The 20,531-nt window shown below is 39.9% G+C and overlaps 1 protein-coding gene across 1 annotated transcript in view; it reads left to right on the top strand.

The window, feature by feature from the left end:
* The window catches only part of MANBA (mannosidase, beta A, lysosomal), a 38,858-nt gene that overhangs the window by 2,150 nt on the left and 16,177 nt on the right, over nucleotides 1-20,531 (top strand). Inside the window, exons 3-10 of the mRNA XM_009702902.1 lie at nucleotides 468-638; nucleotides 3,289-3,412; nucleotides 5,849-6,024; nucleotides 9,182-9,292; nucleotides 14,756-14,907; nucleotides 15,973-16,090; nucleotides 18,951-19,037; nucleotides 19,622-19,789. Coding sequence (XP_009701204.1) covers nucleotides 468-638; nucleotides 3,289-3,412; nucleotides 5,849-6,024; nucleotides 9,182-9,292; nucleotides 14,756-14,907; nucleotides 15,973-16,090; nucleotides 18,951-19,037; nucleotides 19,622-19,789 — 1,107 coding nt within the window. The remainder of the gene's footprint in view (nucleotides 1-467; nucleotides 639-3,288; nucleotides 3,413-5,848; nucleotides 6,025-9,181; nucleotides 9,293-14,755; nucleotides 14,908-15,972; nucleotides 16,091-18,950; nucleotides 19,038-19,621; nucleotides 19,790-20,531) is intronic.

The raw sequence follows: 20,531 nt of genomic DNA, 5'->3' as shown, positions 1-20,531 counted from the left end.
ATTCCTGCAAAAGGCAGCACAGTGCTTTTCGGTAGGTAAGCTGGCAGCACAGTATGAGTTGGAAGGACTCCTGTATAGACCACCTTCCTGCGTTGGAACAAGGTGTCCTTCTAAAGATGCAGAGGAGTTCTGAAAGAGGAAGGAGGGTAAAGATTGTCTCGCTGCCCTTACCCTTCAGGCACTTCTGTGTGCAAGCAGAGTGCTGCAGCCTGCAGTGGGGGCTCAGTATGGGGGAAGTGGTTTGCCCAGGAACATCTCCCTCTATCTAGAATGTTACTGTGTTATTTTCTTTTTTCAGCTTAAGAAGTAGCTTTTCTTTTCCTTCAAAATGAGAGCCTGTTGAGACTGTACTTCAAATGCCTTTGAATAATAAATGTATGGTATTAAAATCCCAATGTAGCAGTGATTATAAATCTCCTAAATAAATGTTGGCACTGTAATTATTTTCTTCTGTTTTCTTGACCTAGAGCTTTGATATTACCAGCGTGATCAAGGAGGTCAATTTTGTTGAAGTCCGCTTCTTATCAGCCGTTTCATATGCAGCAGAGCAGAGCAGATGTCACAAAGCATACAGCATCCCCCCGGCGTGCCCTCCACCTGTGCAGAAAGGAGAGTGCCATGCTAATTTCATCAGAAAGGTAGGGGCAGAATTGTCTGTCACTGGCTTCAGGCTTGGAAAGAGGAATGCACCACGTGCTGTCCTTACAGATGTACTCTGAAACCTGCAATGTCATCTTATAAGTAGGGCATATTTTTCATTGCAGCTTCCTTCTCTTGTCCCCCCTAGAAACCTGTAATCTAGCATGTCGATAATACAAGAGGCGTAAGAAGGCTAGGCTTCATATCTAGGTGATAAGAAGGTTTAAAAGGCTGTTTTCATCAAGGAGTCAGCAAGGAGACTTGCTGCTAAGAGAGCAGGATAACATTGGGAAATATGTAATCGTTACGTTTTGATCCACTGGGTGGGTTTAGCAATGTATGCTGACAATAGAGTTGCAAATACCAGTGTATATTGCCAAGGCTGTAAAAATCTCAGCCAAGCGGCTTTGTGAGTGTTTGCTATTGCTCATGTGCTGTGCTATTTATATGGAGCAGCTCTGGCATGTCCCGAGAAGCATTATCTAACGGAGGACCTGTTCTCATCTTATTACGGTGTTGTGAAGTGTGACTTATAAGTACATATTCAGTGAAAACAACAATGTAACGTACAATGAATGAAGCTCAGAAACTCTGACTTAAGACGTTGCTTCATTGCTGTTAAAACTTACTTAAGGCAAACTATCGTTTGAGTAGCATCTCATGTATTTCTGGTAGCTTTGCAGCAGCTAGAGACAATGGCTAGGTGATCTTATTTTGGAATTTCTCTTTTTGGGTGTTTTTGCATGTTTGTCTTCACTTAAATGCCTATCTTGTTAATTATTTTTTTATATTTTTAATAAAGTCCTTTTAGGTCCTCCTCAAAAAATGACTAGGATCCTGTTAATCTAAACCTGGATGTAATTTCCTTTAAATATTTTAATGGAAACGTGGACTCTGTGTTATCCTGGGAAGATCCTTCAGGATTAAGATGTTGTCTTTATTACTACTTGCTGCTACTTTTATTTTTACTATGTTTTAGAAAGTTGATTAATTCTTCTGAGTCCACTGTGTTTCTTAGAAATCAGTGCAGGGAGGAGCTTGGAAGGAAGAAGGCACTGAAAACAGCTGTAGTCTTATTTATAGAGCAAAAATGGCCAGGAATGATTTTATGCTTTACTGAACTATACCTTTAAATTTGTAAGAAAGTACCCTAGTGCTTTTCCTCGGAGTTGTTTGACTGTACTTGGAAGCTGCTCCAGACATTTCCAGAAACATTTTTAGTTCCAACTATAGGGCAACAACAGCAGCAATGTCATGTTTAAAAGTAAACAAACATGCTAGGACATTGCTAAAGTAAGCTGGCAGCTTACCATCTTAAAGTAATGGAGAGCTGTTTACACGTTTGAGGTTCAGTATTAAGTGTAGTAAACGGATCTAAATCTTAATAGGAATTTGTGGCAAAACGCAAGCCTTTCACTGGTAACGTACTTCAGTGGTACAGGCGCGTTGTTCTTATTGCATGCTATTTCTGAGAGCAGTCTCTGCAATATTATTAGTGAAACCTGACAATCGGTCAGTGATTCATTTGTTTATTTTTTATAAAGGGAAAATTACTTTCAATCTGACTTGTTTTCTAAGAATGTGTTGTCCCTGTTTTCACACTTGAAATAGGTACAGTGCTTGCTTCCTGGAAGGCTCTTTTGCAACTTGATAGGCAGGCAGGCTGACTCCAGCGATGCAAGGGATAGGCCAGACTTGTGCAATGTGGTTTGCCAAAATTAGTATGCCTCGGCTGTAAGTTATTAGTCTCTAAATTTAGAACTGTAGGTCACTGTGCAAGACTTTAAGGAGATCTATTGTATTTGCTTTGGGGGCTGGGGCTGTGTGAAGCTTGGAGGGCAGCTGAATAGATGTCTTCAAGGGATTTGTTAAATAGAGGTCTGACCAGGTTTGAATACAGCGAAATGGAAAGCAGTGTAGGTACTTCTCTGCCTGACCAGCATTTTATAATTCTGACAGTTATGCTGATGTTAGAACCAGAACTAAGCTATTTCTCAACTGTGGTTTTATTCTGTTTGTTTATATATAAAAGAACCATAAAGAAGGGAGAAACAGTGAACACGACTGAACTACACAAATGTACCAGACATACGCATCTCTTTCCTTGTACTACTCTGTGGTGTTACAAGAAAAAATAGGAGATAAAATATTTCAGATATACCCACGATTTTTAATTTAGTATTGTTCTTTTAGAATACTTTAACATTTGTAACCATCAGTTTTCTGCTTACTTTAGGTAAGCAGAAAACCTTGTATACCTTTTAGGTATACAATTAAATACTGACATTACAAACTAAGATAATTCAGAGCTGAATTGAGAGCCAGCAAACCTGCTGGCTTGCTTTTTTGATCTTTACTGATTTTTTTTAAAGTGGTGGGCTGCGGTAGTTGCTATACTTAGGTTACCTTGCTATACATGGATGTTTAATACAAATTTTTTTTATATCATGTAGGTACTAGCAGCAGAGCTCTAGTCAAGAAATAAGAGAAAAAATACTGTAGCCTTTTCTGAGTTTATGAAAATTGAAAAAAATCTTTCAATGTGCGGCAATGTTTTATTTCTAGATAGCAAATAATTTTTGTTTCTAGGACAGCATCAACGTCTCTGTGAAAAATAGGCTATTTTAACATAATGATTCTGTATTCCAGGAGCAGTGTTCATTTAGTTGGGACTGGGGCCCTTCTTTTCCCACTCAAGGAATCTGGAAAGATGTTAGGATTGAGGCCTATAACCATTATCACCTGATCTACTTTTCTTCCACTTCTTTCTTTGGTAAGTCTACTTTGTTACTGCTATTTCTTTTTGTTTCACCTTTGGAATACAAACCATTTTATTGTAAAGCTCAATTAACTGTCAGTTTAGGAAAGGTTCTATTGTTTTATTATGACTTTGTGTGTAGTTCTTAGGACAGCACACCCTTTTAGGACTTGAAACAGTACTTCAGTGCAAACAATAGTGATTAAGAATGTTAGAATTCAGAATCGTTTTTTGCTTGAAGATCCCCAAATAAGTGCAGAAATATATGTAGTATAGCTGAGGTTAGCCCCTGTTCTCCTGTTCTGAAAAAATTCTTTTTTATTGGCATGTGTTTTCACCAAGACTCCCAATAAATATGTCTCGCTTTTGTCTCACCTCCATTTAAAACAAAGCTGCTATGGGAATTTAGCTTTGTGTTGGGAAGACACATGCACAGTGAGCAGAGTTTCAGGAGCACTGAGTTTTCAGGACGCAACATGTAGTCTGAGAGAGAAAAGCAGTCGTGCTATGCAAGGATAATTTGTTAAGGCTGCAATTTGAGAGGATAGCCTCCTTCATTCCAGCTACCTAACTTACCAAACCGGTTTCCTCCCTTGACATGGTCTTTGATTTTCCTCTCCTTCGTCCTGAAGATCATTTCAGCTGAGCAAAAGTAGTTAATTTTCTGTTGAAACTTTCTGTAAATGGTAATATGCCCTCTTGTCGACCACCCGCATGCTTTCTTTCACTGCCTGTTGAACCCAGCCTTCAGTGAAGTAAAGGCTAGCACGTGAGTCCTCTGCACTGGGTTGAATTTCAGCCCTTGGGAATAGAGTTGTGTATGAATAAAAGAGGAAGACGTCACTCCCTGGCTGCTTTTAAAGCTCCCTGAAATAGCTGCAGGTCTTAGCTAGAATTAACGTGACTGGAATTTCCATGGAAAGCCCCAGTACAGACTCTGTGTGCTCTCTGAAATTTAGTTACCGTAAAAAACTTTTCTGGTCCCTCCCACATTCCCACAACTCCATCTTCTGGTAGGTAAAGTCTTGCTCTCTGGGTAAGTGGAGAGAGCAAACCCCTTTTATTCGGCAGAGAGTAGTTTGGAACCAGGGCCAGAGCTTATTAGTATTCAAAGATAATAACATTTGGAAAAGAAAGAGTAAATGAACAACTTGAATTTAAGCTGCCTATGCAGTTATATTGCTCATCAGATTTGGTGTCATAGCCTTTTGATCACTGAGTCTGTAAAAGATTCATTGTTCTTGATTTCTGTGCCTAGACCCCACAGTTCATGCAGTTGAGAGTGGGCTGGAATTTCTGTATGCCCTTGGAGGGGAGGGAGAATGCACTGTAATGGCTGACCCTTTGTGGGATGGGGTGGGTGTTTTTTTAACTCCTTCAACATTTCTGAAAATGAGTCTTCCCTCGGTAATGTTGAGTGTAATGTAAACTTGGGAACACATTCATTGCTCTTCGTTCTACAAAAGACAGTGAATATCACACCAGGGCTGAATGTAATTCTTTGTTTTTGGAGGGAGCTCTCTTTCTCTCTTGGAGGAAGGAGAGCTAGAATATATACATAAAGAGAGAAAGTAAGTGATTAGTATTTTGTGTATACAAAATGTGTCTTCGTTCTAGTTTTCATTGTTTTCTGTTTTATTTACTTTTGTTTAGATGTTCATCTGTAATATTTGAATTATGGGATTAGCTAGGCTATGCTTGTAGAGGTAATTTAATTGCTGAAGTTAATGGGGAATTTACCCATTAGTCTTGAGTACCCTTGACCCTGGCTTGCCTTATTCAGTAAATTCTGTAAAGGAGAGGACTGGATGAGATAACTGTAGAGAGATCTCGGGGAAGTCATTAACTTGTTTCCTCCACCACACTTCGGTGGCAGAAAGGACATAAAGATACAGCCTGTCAAGTCTAGACACAATGGGCCCAATTCATCCCCAGCATAACTCCATTCATTTTGTCTAGTGACTCTGGGATGAATTCAGCTCGTTTTCTGTTAATACTGTTTTTGTTTCATCCACAAAAGTGATTGTACTGCCTTGTGATTACGATCTTTCCCAAAGAGTACCATGTTCATACAAGTGCTGACTAAAAGCAAATATAATGTCTATGGGAGTTGGTGGGGAAAAAAGTCCTTCCTAATGAAGTGACTGGTGTCATGGGCTCTGACTTTTGTACAGAACTCTGAAAAATACCCTGGATGGCTTTTGAATGGAAAAAAGAGAGAGTTATAGGTCATAAATCATATTGCATAGTTCTCTTCTGAGTCGGCAAATGTAAACACAGATATCAAAGGCACTAAACAAGATTAACCTTGTAGATCTCGTTCAAACACAACCTGAAAGTTGTTAAGTTTCATCTGAGGTGTTTGAATTGTTTCTTTGCTGAGAGATCATGTTAAGTAATAGGTATATAAACACGATTCCTAAATTCCCATTTTTTCCCCCCTTCACTTAGTAAAGAGTGCTCAGCAGTGGAGTCTTGAAATCGAGTCTATTTTTGATGTAGTCAGCTCCAAGCCAATTGCAGGTCTTGTGACTGTGAATATTCCCAAATTGCAAACGCAGCAAACATTCAGTGTGAAGCTTCAACCTGGAGAAGGCAGCATTGTGCTGCTTGTAAACATCAACAAGGTAAGGAGGTGTGTGTGGAACGCTAGCCAACTCCAGAATGTTTCCCCTGGTTTCCAGTGTGTCTTTCTGCCTCCGTGCCAGTTTTGGGCCTCCCTCTCCTTCCTTACTGTGTCCCTGTCTTTAACAACAGTTCTGTACCCCTTGCAGGATAGGAGAACAGTTCTTTTCCTCTCTAAAAATTGATGTCTGTGGGGCTACATAGCTCAGCGTCAAAAAGATGAAGCCTTTCCCTTAGTGCAAAACAAAAAGATCACATCATCACCAGCCACTGTTAAATGAGCTGTTCAGGTAGATAACCTTTGGATACCCTGTGTCGCTTCACTTAACTGGCAGCAGGTATCTTGTCTCCCACGCTATTTTTTACTGGACTGACTGGAACTAGAATATATTACAATATGCACAGTTCTCCCAGGAATGAGAGGAAACACTCCTCAAACCTCTCAGTAGATACTCTTTCAGGTAAATATAAGCGAAAGACCCCTATAAAGAACTTGTCTGGCAGTAAGGCTGGTGGAAATTTTGTGGAGTAGTACTTCCTTGCATTGGCTTGTAGTCCCTTGGGTAGACAAACTCAGGAGGTATTTTACAGAGGTAAAGGGTGCTCTGATGAGGAGAGAACTCAATTGAAAAATGATGAATTTGGTATACACCCCAGTGATGAAAGAGGAAAGAATTGGTCTGCTTACATTCAGAGGGTGTTGGGAAACTACCTGGTGGCAGACTTAAATCTCCAACATTATTTAACTTCTATAGAATTTGTTTTGTTTGTGTTTTTTTAGAAACTTGAGTTTTATCATGTGGGTGTAATTAAGATATATAGGCTTGAGAGATGAAGAAAATCAGTGTGTCTGTAGTAGTTGACAAATAGGTAGGTGTCTTGAATTTCGGCAGTGAGCCCAGCGTGGCAAAAAGAAGCATGATCTTTGTCTTGGCTTCTTGCTCAGAGAGCAGGGACCTAGCAGAGCTGACAGGGCAGAACCGAACCCGAGAGCGGCAGGCCCAGGCCCGTGGGCAGGGGGGGAGCCCTGGCAGGGGCAGCGGCCGATGGCGTTCTTCACCGGAGCCAACGGTGTTAACAGGAGCTGCCGTCTGCTTCGCTGCCACAGGGCACGGTTAGATTTGTGGGTGAGCGATGTGCTGTGAGCGGGAATCTGGGGCTTCTGACAATTCTGGCGGTTAATAATGTTTGAGGGTCAGCCCTCAAGCCCTTGTATATTTTACTGGCTCTACTGATTTTCTCTAGTGCTGTGTAACTCTGTGTTTGTTTCCCCAGTTTGAATGCATTATGCGTGTATTCTCAAGTTCTCTTGTCAGTTGTTTGAGTGGAGAAAAAGCATATGTTAAAGGCAAGCAGGGTATTTATGTTCTAGTATGCACACTCAGTGACTTGCATACTTATGTGCTTTGTTTTATTTTGACACAAAAGCATAAAAGCCTACAAACATATGATTTTTGTAACTGTTGTCATCCGATATGCAAGTTATGCAAGTTGCATGAGCAATTACAAATACCCAGTTTCATTTAAAACAGCCATTAGTCTCTGCTTAGCCTTTTCAGGGATTACATTAAGCAGGCACTGCAATGTGAAACTTCAAAAATGATTTTGATTTATTTAATTGCCCCACCCCCAGCCTCAGAAGAAATCTGTTAGAGGAGTATGACTGGAAGTTTGTGAGAAGCACTTCCTCCAGAGCAGAGGCAACAGTGTTTTAGTATTCTTTGTACACAAAAAGCTTTGCTGCAGGAATTCACATCAGCTGATTTTACAAGAAGCCCTGCAATGTGTTCTCATGTATCGATAAGCCTAACGGAGCCCTTACTGGGTATGACAGACTTGCGTGGTGCATGTTCAATAGCGAGACCTCATCAGAAATTTATTTCTAGTTGAGAGCTTACTGCAGATTTTGTTGTGAAGTCAGTAGGTGTTTGAGTGGTGCACATCACTCGAGATGCATAGCAGTCTTCCAGCGATTGCCACACAAAGTGCTGTGTTGCCAATATTACAGCATTTTGCTTATCAGCTAATGGTGAGCGTGGGGGTGACATCATTAGCGGCCAATGAGACACTCCAGCCGTGCCAGGCGGCTCCAAACACTCCCTTGTTGTTGATGCGCACGCTGATTTTGTGCTTCCATTTGTATCCGTGCAACACAGATTAGTACTTCTGCACAAGCAGTATTGATAATTCTGCATGGGGGAAGCTGAAATGTTAGTGGATACGTTCACGATCGTGTCCAAGTATGGCTACAGCAAAACATATTGTTGGGCTGCTCTCTGGCCTCGTTTTATTTGAAAAGATTGAGGCGCTCCTTACATGACTCTATTCAGTGCTGATCCCTCCATTGTTTGGTTGCATGCATTATTGCTTGCTTTCCACGATTTTTGTGTTGTGCACTCAACTGGCAAATGTTGGCAATCGGATTGAGCGGCAGAAGTAGCCTGCTCGAATAAAGATGTAAATATTACTCTGTGACTAGAAAAATGAGAAAATGAAATCATTCTGTCTTCCTGGAAGTAGGTTTTTTATGTTTGTAGAAATTACGGAGTACTAATGACGTGATTAGGAAGCATAGAGAAAAAGCAGAAAACACTGAAAAGAAAGAATGAAACTTAAAATTTGACTTTAAAGCTTGACGTAAGTGAAGCAGTAAGTATGATCACATGTTACCAAAGTCAAAATTGAAAAGTGTCACCTCTGTATGTTGAATGTTGTATGTGATAGATAAAGGGGTTGATGAGAGGAGGGGTATGATAGAGAGGCTAGTGAACAATGTCTACTCCTGACACAAATATTTGACCTTTGGAGGAATATTCTGTCAATGGACCTCAGCTGAGGGGTAGCAGCTAGACATGTGCCTGCACATGTATGTGTACTCATGGCCTGTCATGGACACAAGATGAAGTGATAGCCTGGACTTCGGTGGAAAAAATCATACTTCTCTCTTTAAATAATTTTCACCTCAGAGCTGCAGCTGGAGACATCAACTAATTTTCACCTCAGAGTTGCAGCTGGAGAGATCTTAGTTACCATGGCTCAGCTGAGGCACAAAAACTCATTAGACTTGTGGTAATTCAGTCAAAGATAGCTGAGCCTCTAGGTGAGTTTTGTGCCTTGTGTTACACACGTTGCTCTGACTTTCTCTCTTTTACGTTCAAGAGCTCTGCAGTAGAGGCTTGGTGGCCAAATGGACATGGAAAGCAAACTGGATACAACATGACAACAACTTTCAGCATGGAGGCAGGATACCAGATTGAGAAATTTTCAAAGGTGAGCCCTTTGGCTTGACTACAGCTGGTATTGCATTGCTACTGTTAGGACATCTGCTCTGCATAGCAGGTATCTAGAGCTCTTAAATATTTTGCTGGATTGTAACATGCCTGTGAAAATGCTAATGAAAAATGAGAGGTTTTTTTAATGTCATAATGTATGTTTGCCTGTATCCTGGTAGCCTTAGCCTGTACGGACGCCTTTAATTGCATTCAGGCTGGAAGGTGGCTTACAGTTAGTTGGAAACCTCAGAAAGAAAAAGATGTTTACTTCTTAAGTTTTCTATCTTACGAAAGAAAGCACTTTGAAATTTGATATATCATGCTGCTGTATTTGTATCATGCACTGAAAAACCCTTTTAGATTTTTATAGATTATGTGAAGGTCTGTTATTGAAATTTTTCTTATTAATTCAATTTTTAAAAAATTTGTGGGATAGACACATTTCTAAAAAGCTAACATACATTCATTTATTAGAATGTGATAGGTGTGCTTCAGGTTTAAGAAGAGGTAATACCTTAAATATGACTATGAAAGTAATATTCAGGGATATTTCCATAAGGATTCCTGCAACACACTGGCTGTATAATTATCTGTTTCTTTTTACTAAGAAGCCTAGAAAAGGTAATTTTCAATTGTCCATTAAAAAAACCATACAAATTAGACTGGGCTCCTTATGCCATCAATATGTGGAAACAGCCAAATAAATTTATACATTTATTAGGTGGTTCTGATGTGTATTGCTTCACTAAAAACTAATCTGGTTACCAGGCATCTAAAACTGCTATTTGCTGTAACATTTGTTCATATGAAAAATCCTATGAAAAGCAGTAACTTGTGGAGTCCTAGTCTTTATAGGGCTAGTCCTTAGTTTGATTATGAGGTCATAATAATAATTTTTTGCTGTTATTAGCGATTTGATTTGGAAACAATTAAAAAACCCCATCAAATAAACACAGCATATTATGCTTGGAAAAACTTTGTAGGAAATATGGCTATAAAGCCTGTGAGAAGGAAAATTCTGTTGTTACTGTGTGAAAACTGCACAATGATAGGAAAACTAATTGATTCCACTTGGGTAGTTGCATCAGGGTATTTCACAGAACCCTGTGGCATATGATCATAGGGACTTCATGGTCTACGAAAGATATTCAGAAGCCTTTTTTTTTTTTCTCCTTAAGGGGGAAAAAAATTTGTAATGCACCACACAGTGGGTATTATAAATTAACCAGCATATGAAACTCTTACAGATTCATAGTGTAAATTCTAGTCTGTCTTCATGTGTTCTGTGAAGGTCTGTCTTGGATTTTGATAGACACACACCCCCGGTTCCTGCCACCCCCTGCCCTGAGCTGTACAAGTGGAAAAAGGCTCTATAGGCAGTTTTTCATGTTCTAGCACAATTTGCTCTCATGTCAGCAGGACTGAATAGCAACATTCATATGGCTTAATAAGAACTTTGAGTAGTTCAAGAGATAAATCAGAGATAAATGTTCCTGAAAGCTGTTGTTCTGTTGTCCACTGAGTACTTTATTCAGATGGAATACATTTCCCACCCCTCTTTTTAAAAAGAAAAAAATAGAGGTGAGATTTCACAAGTGGTTTGTCTCCATATGACCATCTACATAACTTTGGACCGATGAAAACTAAACGGCGAGAACTGTATATGTGGAAAAACAGTTTGGTCTTATGTCAGATTCAGCTACCCTTAGCTTGGATTACTTTCTGTTTTCTGACATGTGAGAGTAGTGTCCAAAACATTAACTAATCCTTTGGGAAAATTTCTGAGTAGCCTTCCAGTACGTACTTGTGGGAGCTCTGTAGAGCTCTAGCCAGCTGTGCTGGGAACCTCTTTGGCTGAGGGAAGTACCTACTCGCTCCTGTTGAGAGTAGCAGAAAACCAAAACAGAATAAAGCCAACATCCAGGGCAGGGTTGGTTTGATTTGGTTTTGTTTTTCTGTTTGAATACTTTGGTTCAAATACTTTTTGAATATTTTGGTTTTATTTCTTGGGATAATATGAAACAAAGTCATAGCCAGAAAATATCTCGGAATGAAACTAGTTTTCTTGAGGGAGGCTCTATCCAGTCCTGTTTGCTATTGAGAAGTTGCTTTTCTTCTTGCTCTGCCTGCATCAAGGAATTCATTACCTCTTCCATTGCCTCATGAGGCATTTGTTTGCTTTATGATTTTGTTTCCTCATCTTTCTGTATGCTTATTTCTTTGACACTGTATTCAGAGTTTTTGATTTCATTAGACTATTTTAGTACTTGGAAGTTTCTTTGACACTGTATTCAGAGTTTTTGACTTCATTAGACTACTTTATCTTAACCTCTAGCTGTCTTTCCCTCCTTCCCTCTACACCCTCTTTCCCCTCCAGGCCTTTTAGCATGACTTCCAGAAGTCTTTCCTTTTGGCTTTGTAGTTTTCACACTGCTTTCATGCTGTGTGCTAATTTGTTAGGTCACTGGGGTGTTCTGTGATCTTATTTCGGCTCTAGGCATTTTCATCGCTATTACTTTTCTTACTGCTAAATCTGGGAATGCCAAATGTGATCCACAGGTCACTTAACTGGGTACAAAGCCTTTGTATATGACTTAAAAAGACAGGTATCTGTGGCTAGAGAGCCTCTTCTGTGTGCTCCAGGACTGGGAGAAGTGTTCACTACTCAGGCAGCAAGGTCTGTCGGCCAGATTTCGAGGTGGCCAAGGTCTTGGTAGCCGAAAAGGCACGTAACCAAGCATGTGAGATGCTAGTTGTCTCCCCTTGCTCTTCTTTTATCCTACAAGGCAGAAGGAAGCTGCTGCAGGAACGGGAAGAGCTGGGTGGGCTCCTGGGGAGGAAAGGAGTGGGAACACAAAGGTGCCGGACCCTGGAGGCCTGGGAATGTGAGATAGGGCTAAGGAGCTTTTCCTCTTGCTCCTGCTGTGTGGGTGGTCCTGCCTGGATGTTTCAGCCTCTCAGATTGCCTTGGATTTGGCCAGTTGCATGAGTTCCACTTCAGCATGAATAAAGCAATATCATGTTACTTCTGTTAGTAATACAAATACTCCATTACAAATACACTCTGAGACAGTCCCAACCTGCCTGATGACATCCATTAAGAGGACCTCCCAAACACTTTGGGAAGCCCCAGCTGTAAATCCCAGTCCATTTTGTGCCACAAAAAAAGAGCTACACTGGAGACTGAGGAGTTTTTCTCCAAGTAATTGAATTCACTAGAGGAAGGTCAGAACTTTTTGCTAGTGTAGTACTCGTAATGTAGCTTTTCTTTTGTAGCCTTCAGTAGTTAGGATGATCATGAAAGTTGTGTGAAATACTGGTTATTTTTTAAATTCAACTGCTCATGTTAAAATAGATCTGCAAAATTCTAGGAATGGGTATAAGACTCTTGTCTTAATTTTAAGTTCGTCATGCTGGTCTATATTCAATGAACCCAGCATGCAACGGAATCACAGTAGAAAAAATGCAGGAAAAACGCTGTCCTCGGCACATGTATGTGCACAGAGATACTGGACAGGGAGTCTGAAATGTCCTCTCAGCGGTCTGACTTTAGTTTTTTCCCTAGCTTTGAATTTCTTTAGTGGTACGGATGCTGAGCCCCACTTGCCGCTAATCCACTGTTGTCCCTGGGGCAACACTGTAAAACACTGCAGGACTTGGGGCAAGTCTTATTTTTTTTATTCATTCAGTTTCTGTGTTTTGGTCATTGCCATGATGCAGAGTGGTTTAGTTTGAGGTCAGTGATCTGTGGCTTCCACTTGTGCATCTAGGTTGTCCAGGTGTTTAATTATTAATTGTCCAGATGACTAAGAAGCACCAAAGAGGAAGCAAAAAAAGCAATGATTTTCGCTACCACTAGAAATAATTTTCTGTCTATCTGTATGATTTTTAATAAGCTGAAAGTTTAAAAAAACACAGTCCCACAGTGGGATTTGTCATTTCCCATTTGAACTTCAGCCTTGTCTGGTATGTGAAATAAAGAATTGCATTTTATGGTAAAGACAGGTATATCACTTGCACTTAACTAGGTTAATTTTAGCCTGATTCACTGACAGGTACTTGTCTCAACTGTAGCTCCTGGCAGAGAGAGAACAGGCTGTACTCTACAAGCTGACCTTTTGAAAAGGTATAGCAAATAGTCATCTGAGGGAGGAGTGGCTGCTATCTTAGGGGTAGTCTAGAAAAATGGGGTTCCTGCCCCTTCTGACACAAACTTACTGCTTGATGTGAGTTGGCTGAAATTTGCTGTTAGCTTTCCTTCACTTTATTTAATTTCCCAGTTATCTCCCTATGACAATGAGCAACAGGTACCAGAAAGAAAAAGGGTTTTCTGGCTTAGATAAGTTGAATTGGAACAAGGATGCAGGAGAAAAAGAAGTCTAAAGCCTCCTTGAAAGAGGTGTTTTCTGTAACACTTTGCAGCTGTGTAGGAACCTAACATGGCAGCTGTTCCACATCTGCCCCATGGCAGGTGGGGAAGACAGCTCTACAAGCAAGGGGTCAGTGCAAGGTAATATTGCAGTCAACCTGCTGCTGTCTCTTGAGCGTGGCGTTGGCTGTGTTTATGTCGGTGCAATCAGGATACCCCTCAGAACAGCATTGTTGCTTTGACTGAAAGGCAAAGAAAATGTCCAGAATGGTTTCTTGAGAACTCTTCTTCCAGCTGCAGCAGATTGGAGGAATGTTTTCTTGTTTCAGCATCTGCAGTACACAATACCAGATATTAGGCTGAAATAGCAGCTGTAAAGGCACATCTCAAGCAGAAGCCAAACTTTTATCTGGAATGACCTGTAATACTTTACACAGAGTTAGTGGTTATTTAGCTGACCTGATCTCTCTGAAGCCTTACTGCTGATCATGCTGTTCAAACACAGCTGCGATGATCAGAGGGGCCTTCACTTCCAAACCAGCATTTGTGTTTGCATGCGTGTCGTTTTCTCTTTAATTGCTACACCTATTAAAAAAGTATCATTTCAGGGCAGCAGAAGGAGGAGATTTTTGCTTTTACTGGATGAATCTGAAGCTAGGCATTCAGGGACAAGACTTACGGCTGAGCTGCTGCAGTCTCCTTCTGTAAGGAGAAAATTGCAGATTAAATGGTGTGTCTGATCTAATGCAACTACTGTAGTCCTCAGCTGGACTTCTGACCAAATTCTGCAGCAAGCAAGCATGCACCTGTCTCTTACATATATACATGTGTTCACATGCACGGTCACTTGTGCATGCTTTCTCTCTCTTAATGTGATAGTAACTTTAAAAAGTGAACAGGTTTATCGGAAGGATTCTTTTTAGCCCTGTTACAGTGTGTTTTAATTGAGCAGGAATTTAGAGATGAGACCAAGTCTTTTGACTCCTTGACAAATTCTAAGCTGTTAGTGTTCAGCTGAATCAATTTTGTAATGGTTTTCTTTGTTTTAATTTATTTTTGTCTGCTTTAAATCTAAGTTTCATGTCTACACAGGCCTATTTTCGGACAGTAGAACTTGTTCAGGAGCCTATTCCTGGCTCACCGGGTCTGAGTTTCTACTTCAGAATCAATGGCCGACCCATTTTCGTTAAGGGCTCGAACTGGATTCCAGCAGATTCTTTCCAGGACAGAGTGACCTATGACAGGTAAGCCACATTTGATGTTCTCTAAGGAGAAAAGATTATGTTTTCCTCCTCCTGATTCTCTGTCTGCCCTCTATCAAAGGGTGGCATTAGCGAGTGGAACTCCTTTCAAGGTAGGGCACTAATTGTTGTGGGTTGGAGGCCTCAGAATTAGGGCTTAATTAACATTAATAGATTTGAATGGTGTTCAGGGCATGTAAGTACAATAACTCATGGGAAGGTGGTTGTTTGCTCTCCACAGGTTATTGGCCTTCCGGGTATTTTTAGGGATGATCCTCAGGTTGTCTGATCCTATTGCCTGGGACATGTTCATTGGTACTCAGAGGAAGTGCACTTCAGCCATGACCTAACCCATCTCGTGCGGGGAGACATCAGTGCATAGTAGCCTCTCTCCCTTTTTCTACCTCTGGTCCAGGCTTCTTGGATTGTGATGACCCAGCGCTGCAGAGATGCAGGGGGGATGAGGGCCACGCTGTCGTTTGACTAAGCTTTGCTCTGGGTAGTTGGGAAACCAGGACAACAGGGCGTGCTGCAGTGTGCATTCATGTGCAATTTAGAGGCTGCCAGCATGATTAAGGAAAAATTAATGGATCCTGAATCCCTAAAATTGAGATTCAGAGTCTCAATCTTTCTCTTCCCCCTCTCACTCCCTGCTTCTTAATGTGTTTAAAAGAGGATTTGAATTCAAGTGATTGATATTTAAAGCAAATAATATCTAAGGAGACAAGAACAACCTGATTAATAAAATTTCTAAATCTGGTCCTGCCTATACTTCTGTCAGAGCGCTTACTTGCATGGGTCACTCCATGTATTTCATAAGTGTTGACAGGATCAAGTAACTTTTCCCACACACAAAAAATTGCTGTTTGAGAGCTCTGTCCAGACATGCAGGCTTAGAAGGTATCAAAATAGTATGGTTTCTATCAGAGTTACAAGTCTTACATCGCTTGCTAATGATGAATGTTTGGGGGTTTGGTTGTTTTGGGGTTTTTTTTGGTATAACCTTAGAAACTTCGAAGTGATACAGTTTCACAAAACTTTTGTAAATCTTCTTTTTGTATTTGACAGATTATGGCTACTCTTGAAGTCTGCAGCAGATGCTAACATGAATGCACTTCGGGTTTGGGGAGGAGGAGTATATGAGCAAGATGAATTTTATGATATTTGCGATGAAATAGGAATAATGGTAAAAACAAGAAACACAGAACACTTATTTAAAAACTGACAAGAACTTGTAAATAAAAATCTACTGTAAATGAACAAAATAAGAGAATTAATACCCAAGTTCTAGCTATCTTTCCAAAGGGCATGGTAGAGTACCAACCTGAGAAGTCAGATCAACCTGAATTTTTTTTTTTTTTAAATTTCGTTTTCATTTGAATGGTTCCTGATTACTGAGGCTGTCTGTTGAAACTGGAAACGATATTTTCGAGACTTTATATTAGAACCCCAGCTTCTGTTTTCTCTTGTAACTAAGACTGCAACTCTGTTCCTCACTCATCCCCACTTCTCTTCCCAGCCCAGAATCTCCTCTTCATCTTCCCTTCCTTTTCTCCCCACTGTCTTTTTTTTTACCTCCTCTCTTTTACATTTCCCAAAATCAGAGCAACAGGACTGTGGCTTTACATTTCTGTCTTCTAGCTCTTTTCAGACCAAAATTCTCACCTTTATACACTGTACCTCTCTCCCAATTCTACATTCCCTGCTCTCTTGGGAAAGAATGAGAGAAGAAATGAATGGCTGAGGGACTGGTACTGGTGATGTCACTTAACGCAGGAAGCAGATGTTTACACTGTAATGATGAGCACGATGGAAGAACTTTTATGGACTGTAGGCATCAACAGGGACTTGCAACACTCATTCAAATAGTTGTGAAACAAGTAGTGCATGGGGAGGAGGTTATTCACAAGATCAAATAATATTTTTGCACAGCAGCCAGACTGTGGGGCCCTGTTGCTGTGTTTAGGGCTTTCTGGTGTGAGAATAGCCTTGCTGAAGAATCTGAGTGCTTGAGTGTATGCCCTAGATTGAGAGCAAAGGCCTTGCAATCTGACCTCAATGAGGATTTAAGGCCTGCTGTATTTGAATTTTGTGCTTTCAGCCACCTCTGAGTTATCAAAACACCAAAGAAGGTAGTCACGCTCTTCTCTGCTGTGGAAATGGATTTTATTTCTTTTAAAAGTATTTTCTCCTTTATAGCAACAGCTGAAAAGGTTTGGGTTTTTTTTGGTTCAAACTTTTAAAACAAAAATATTTCACTTGGCCTGAAGCCAAGCGTGGAAGGCGTTATCCAAAGGGCCATTTTGAACAAGCTATAATTGAGTATAAATGTAGCTGTAAGGGGAACACCTGCTGCAAACACTGATAATCCTAGATGAGTACCTTTGATTATATGAGCTTGGAGGCACATGTTAATAAGTTTTGATGAAACATGTGACTGGATGAGTGAAGGCCAAGTTGCATCTGGTATTAAAATCCCAAGAAGTGTGTTTGGTCTTGCTCTAGAGCATAAAAAGCAAGGAAACAGAATTGATACCTTGCTGCCTTCTGCTGTGTGGCTTGAAAATAAATGTTACATCTATTTTAGTCATCTGAATGGGTGCCCTGATTTTCAGGGCTTCTGAGCACTTACAGTTCTTTAATTTTTGACACTAGGCACCTAAGTAGGCCACTTAGATCTGTGCCCGTACAGTCCTCAATGCAAGATTTAGATCTTACTTAGCAGCCAAAATAGCAAGTGGATGCAGAAAATCAGACCCTTATTCTGGAGGGGGTGGTGCTGGAGGCTTTTGGTTTTGTTTCTTCTGATGGTCTTGCAAAGGCTTAAAAGTGCATTGGAGTCAAACTGTGCTTAAGGAAAAACAGTGATAGCTCACTGAGGGAAAGCACGAGAGAAAGTTTCTTTCAATAGAGAGTTTTGACTCTACACCGTCATCGAAGGATTCTGAATGATTCTTCAGCATTAGCTTTGCTTTTTTTGTACAGTGCTAGGGGTATAACAGTTATTAATGGACCAATTACCTCCCACTGTCCTGTTCCCTATCTTCAGTTTTCTTAGAGAATGTACGCTGAAAAGAGTCACGGAAAAGCATGTTCTCACTGCAAGGAAAATGCAATTGTATGAGGAACTGGTCTGTCTGTCTCTCTTATTAATGTAGTATGGTGTTCAGAAAAGTGTAGTCCTCTAAGAACTCCTTTGGGTTAATGTGCTTCTTCAGAGATCTTTCCATTAACATTTGAGATAGCCCATCAGGAGTCTCAAAGTTACAGCAATTAAAAAAAACAGGTAAAACAAGAAATCTTACCCATCTCATTGGGCTTCTTCCTTTCCCCTTTTTTTGTAATTCTCCTTCAAGGTACAAATGGAGTTCATTGTTGAATTGAAAGGCTTGCTGTTCTCTAGTGGTATCTACTTGATCTTTCAAGAGAAAGATCACTGTGGTGTTAGAGGATTTAGTTTGTTTCTGCCCCTCTAACTGGGTAAGATTTACTCTTTTTAAGATCAGTTTACACATTTGGTGTGGAAGTGTCTTGTTAACAAGTACACTTGAACATCTGTTAAACGTGCTTGATACCATGTCAGAAGAATTACTCTCTCTTTTTAATAAGTAATGGGGATTTGGTGTTACACCTGCAAAGTAGTAAATACAAAATTGTTCTGTTCAGCTGGAGATTGCCCCACATTCGCGTTTGAGCAGTGCATGGGTTCAAATTATTCCATTGAAACTTGTTGACCTCCATCTACTGAGTAGTATTCCACTCATCGGTGAATGCTGGCAGGATCTGATTCCTAAGGGTAAATATTTTGTAACTCTGATATTGAGGAAAATCACAGTGGAGTATCCACATATTGAACCCCATGGAGGACGTGATTGTTTTGGTGGTGCTTTCCAAGAATAACAAATAGAACATTTCGGTTTAATTGTTTTTGAGATAACTTCTGTCTGAACAAAGGAATGCACATCGCAATAACCATGTATTTTTTTTCATGTTTGTAAAATGATTTGCTAACACTTCTTTAATATTTTCTTTCCTTTTCCCTGTAGATTTGGCAGGATTTTATGTTTGCATGTGCGCTATATCCAACTGACCAGAATTATTTAGAATCCGTAAGAGCAGAAGTTTCTCATCAGGTATTTTGTTTGTGGGTCAAAGCTGTATTTCCCATTACTTGTATTTAATTGGCTGAGTGTATAAGTTAGCTTTCAAAAAATGCTTATTTGGAAGTGTTTGTTAGAGTACCTTTATGCAGCAGACACAAAATATAACCTTGCTAAATCCTTTTTAACTTACTTGCAGGAGTAGACAGTCAAGCAGAGGTACAGGCCCTCCTCATGTCCAAAGTGCCCTCTTCTCGAGGATGTTTTAAGAGCGTTCACTGAGAGTGAGCTCTAATGATTGCAGCATGCCTTAGCACAGAATTTACCTCTCATGTGGCTGAGTAGGTGAGGATGGAGGTACACATGTGCATATGGTGGGTATATGCCAGCATATTAAAAGTTTGCCCCTCTGTAAGCGTGTATTACAAAAGCTTGAGCATAGTGGAGAGCTGAGGCAATAGTGAACAGTGTGGATAAAATCAGAAATTGTAGGCTCAGCATATATAATATGCAAGTGGACTTGTAATTCAAGTAGTAATAAAGTGAATTTTTTTTTTTAAATTATTTTTAAAAGAAGTAATTTTGCTTGACTTCTGAAACTCTAAGTTCTATTTCAGGTAAGGCGTTTAAAATCCCATCCATCAATTATTCTGTGGAGTGGTAACAATGAAAATGAAGCAGCAATTGCAAGCAACTGGTTCTCCATACCTTATGCTGACAGAGAAGTCTATATCAAAGACTACGTGATGCTTTATGTGAAGAACATCCGAGAAATAGTTCTTACTGTAAGTGATCTCAAGAAATTGTAGGAGGATGTGGCTTGGAAAAAGGTTTTAATGTTTGCAATTTGAACAACTTGGGTGTTTTTTTGGGGTTTTTTTTTAACATCTAAATGAAAAACAGCACATTATTGAGGAATTGCACTTTCCAAGTTCTTGTAAACAACTCCCTAAACTTAAGGGTTATCCTCAAAGTAAAACAAACCAAAAAATTACTTACATCTTTAGCATTTTGTGATATGTAAAGGAAGACCTGAAAATGTAGTGGATCTTGCTTCTTTTTTCCTTCCTATTTTTAATACCTCCACAAATGCCTTCACTTCCAGTGGGCAAAAATCAACTCACCCATTAATTAATTAATCTAGATGATCAGATTTCCTTTGTCCTGATTTTGTTGAAGGATACTGTAAGAAGGATTTAACAACCCTCAGGCCTTTTAATAGCAGTTGAAGAAATTGATAAAGATGTTATTTCTTCAGTGTGCTCTTCCAGTATTTGACTTAAGTTTTTTGGCTTAGACAGGTTAAACAAAAGCTATACTAAATATTGTCCTCATGCTGTGTAGTCATTATATTGTGTGTTTTTGAAAAATAGACTAATGATATTTTACAGTAGTTGAAGGCAAAATAAAATATTTTGAGATAAGACTTAAACTGTGAGCATGCAGACCAGAAGCACCTGGAATCTGTGATGAAGTCTGTTGTGATTTGGTACGACCTGTTTTGCACAGCTTTTGTAGTTTTATTTC

This window comes from Cariama cristata, unplaced genomic scaffold (assembly GCF_000690535.1).
Source record: "Cariama cristata isolate BGI_N322 unplaced genomic scaffold, ASM69053v1 scaffold9166, whole genome shotgun sequence".
NCBI classification, from domain to species: Eukaryota; Metazoa; Chordata; class Aves; order Cariamiformes; family Cariamidae; genus Cariama; species Cariama cristata.
The sequence above is the reverse complement of the archived record's forward strand: the minus strand, read 5'-3'. Positions and strand labels throughout refer to the sequence as shown.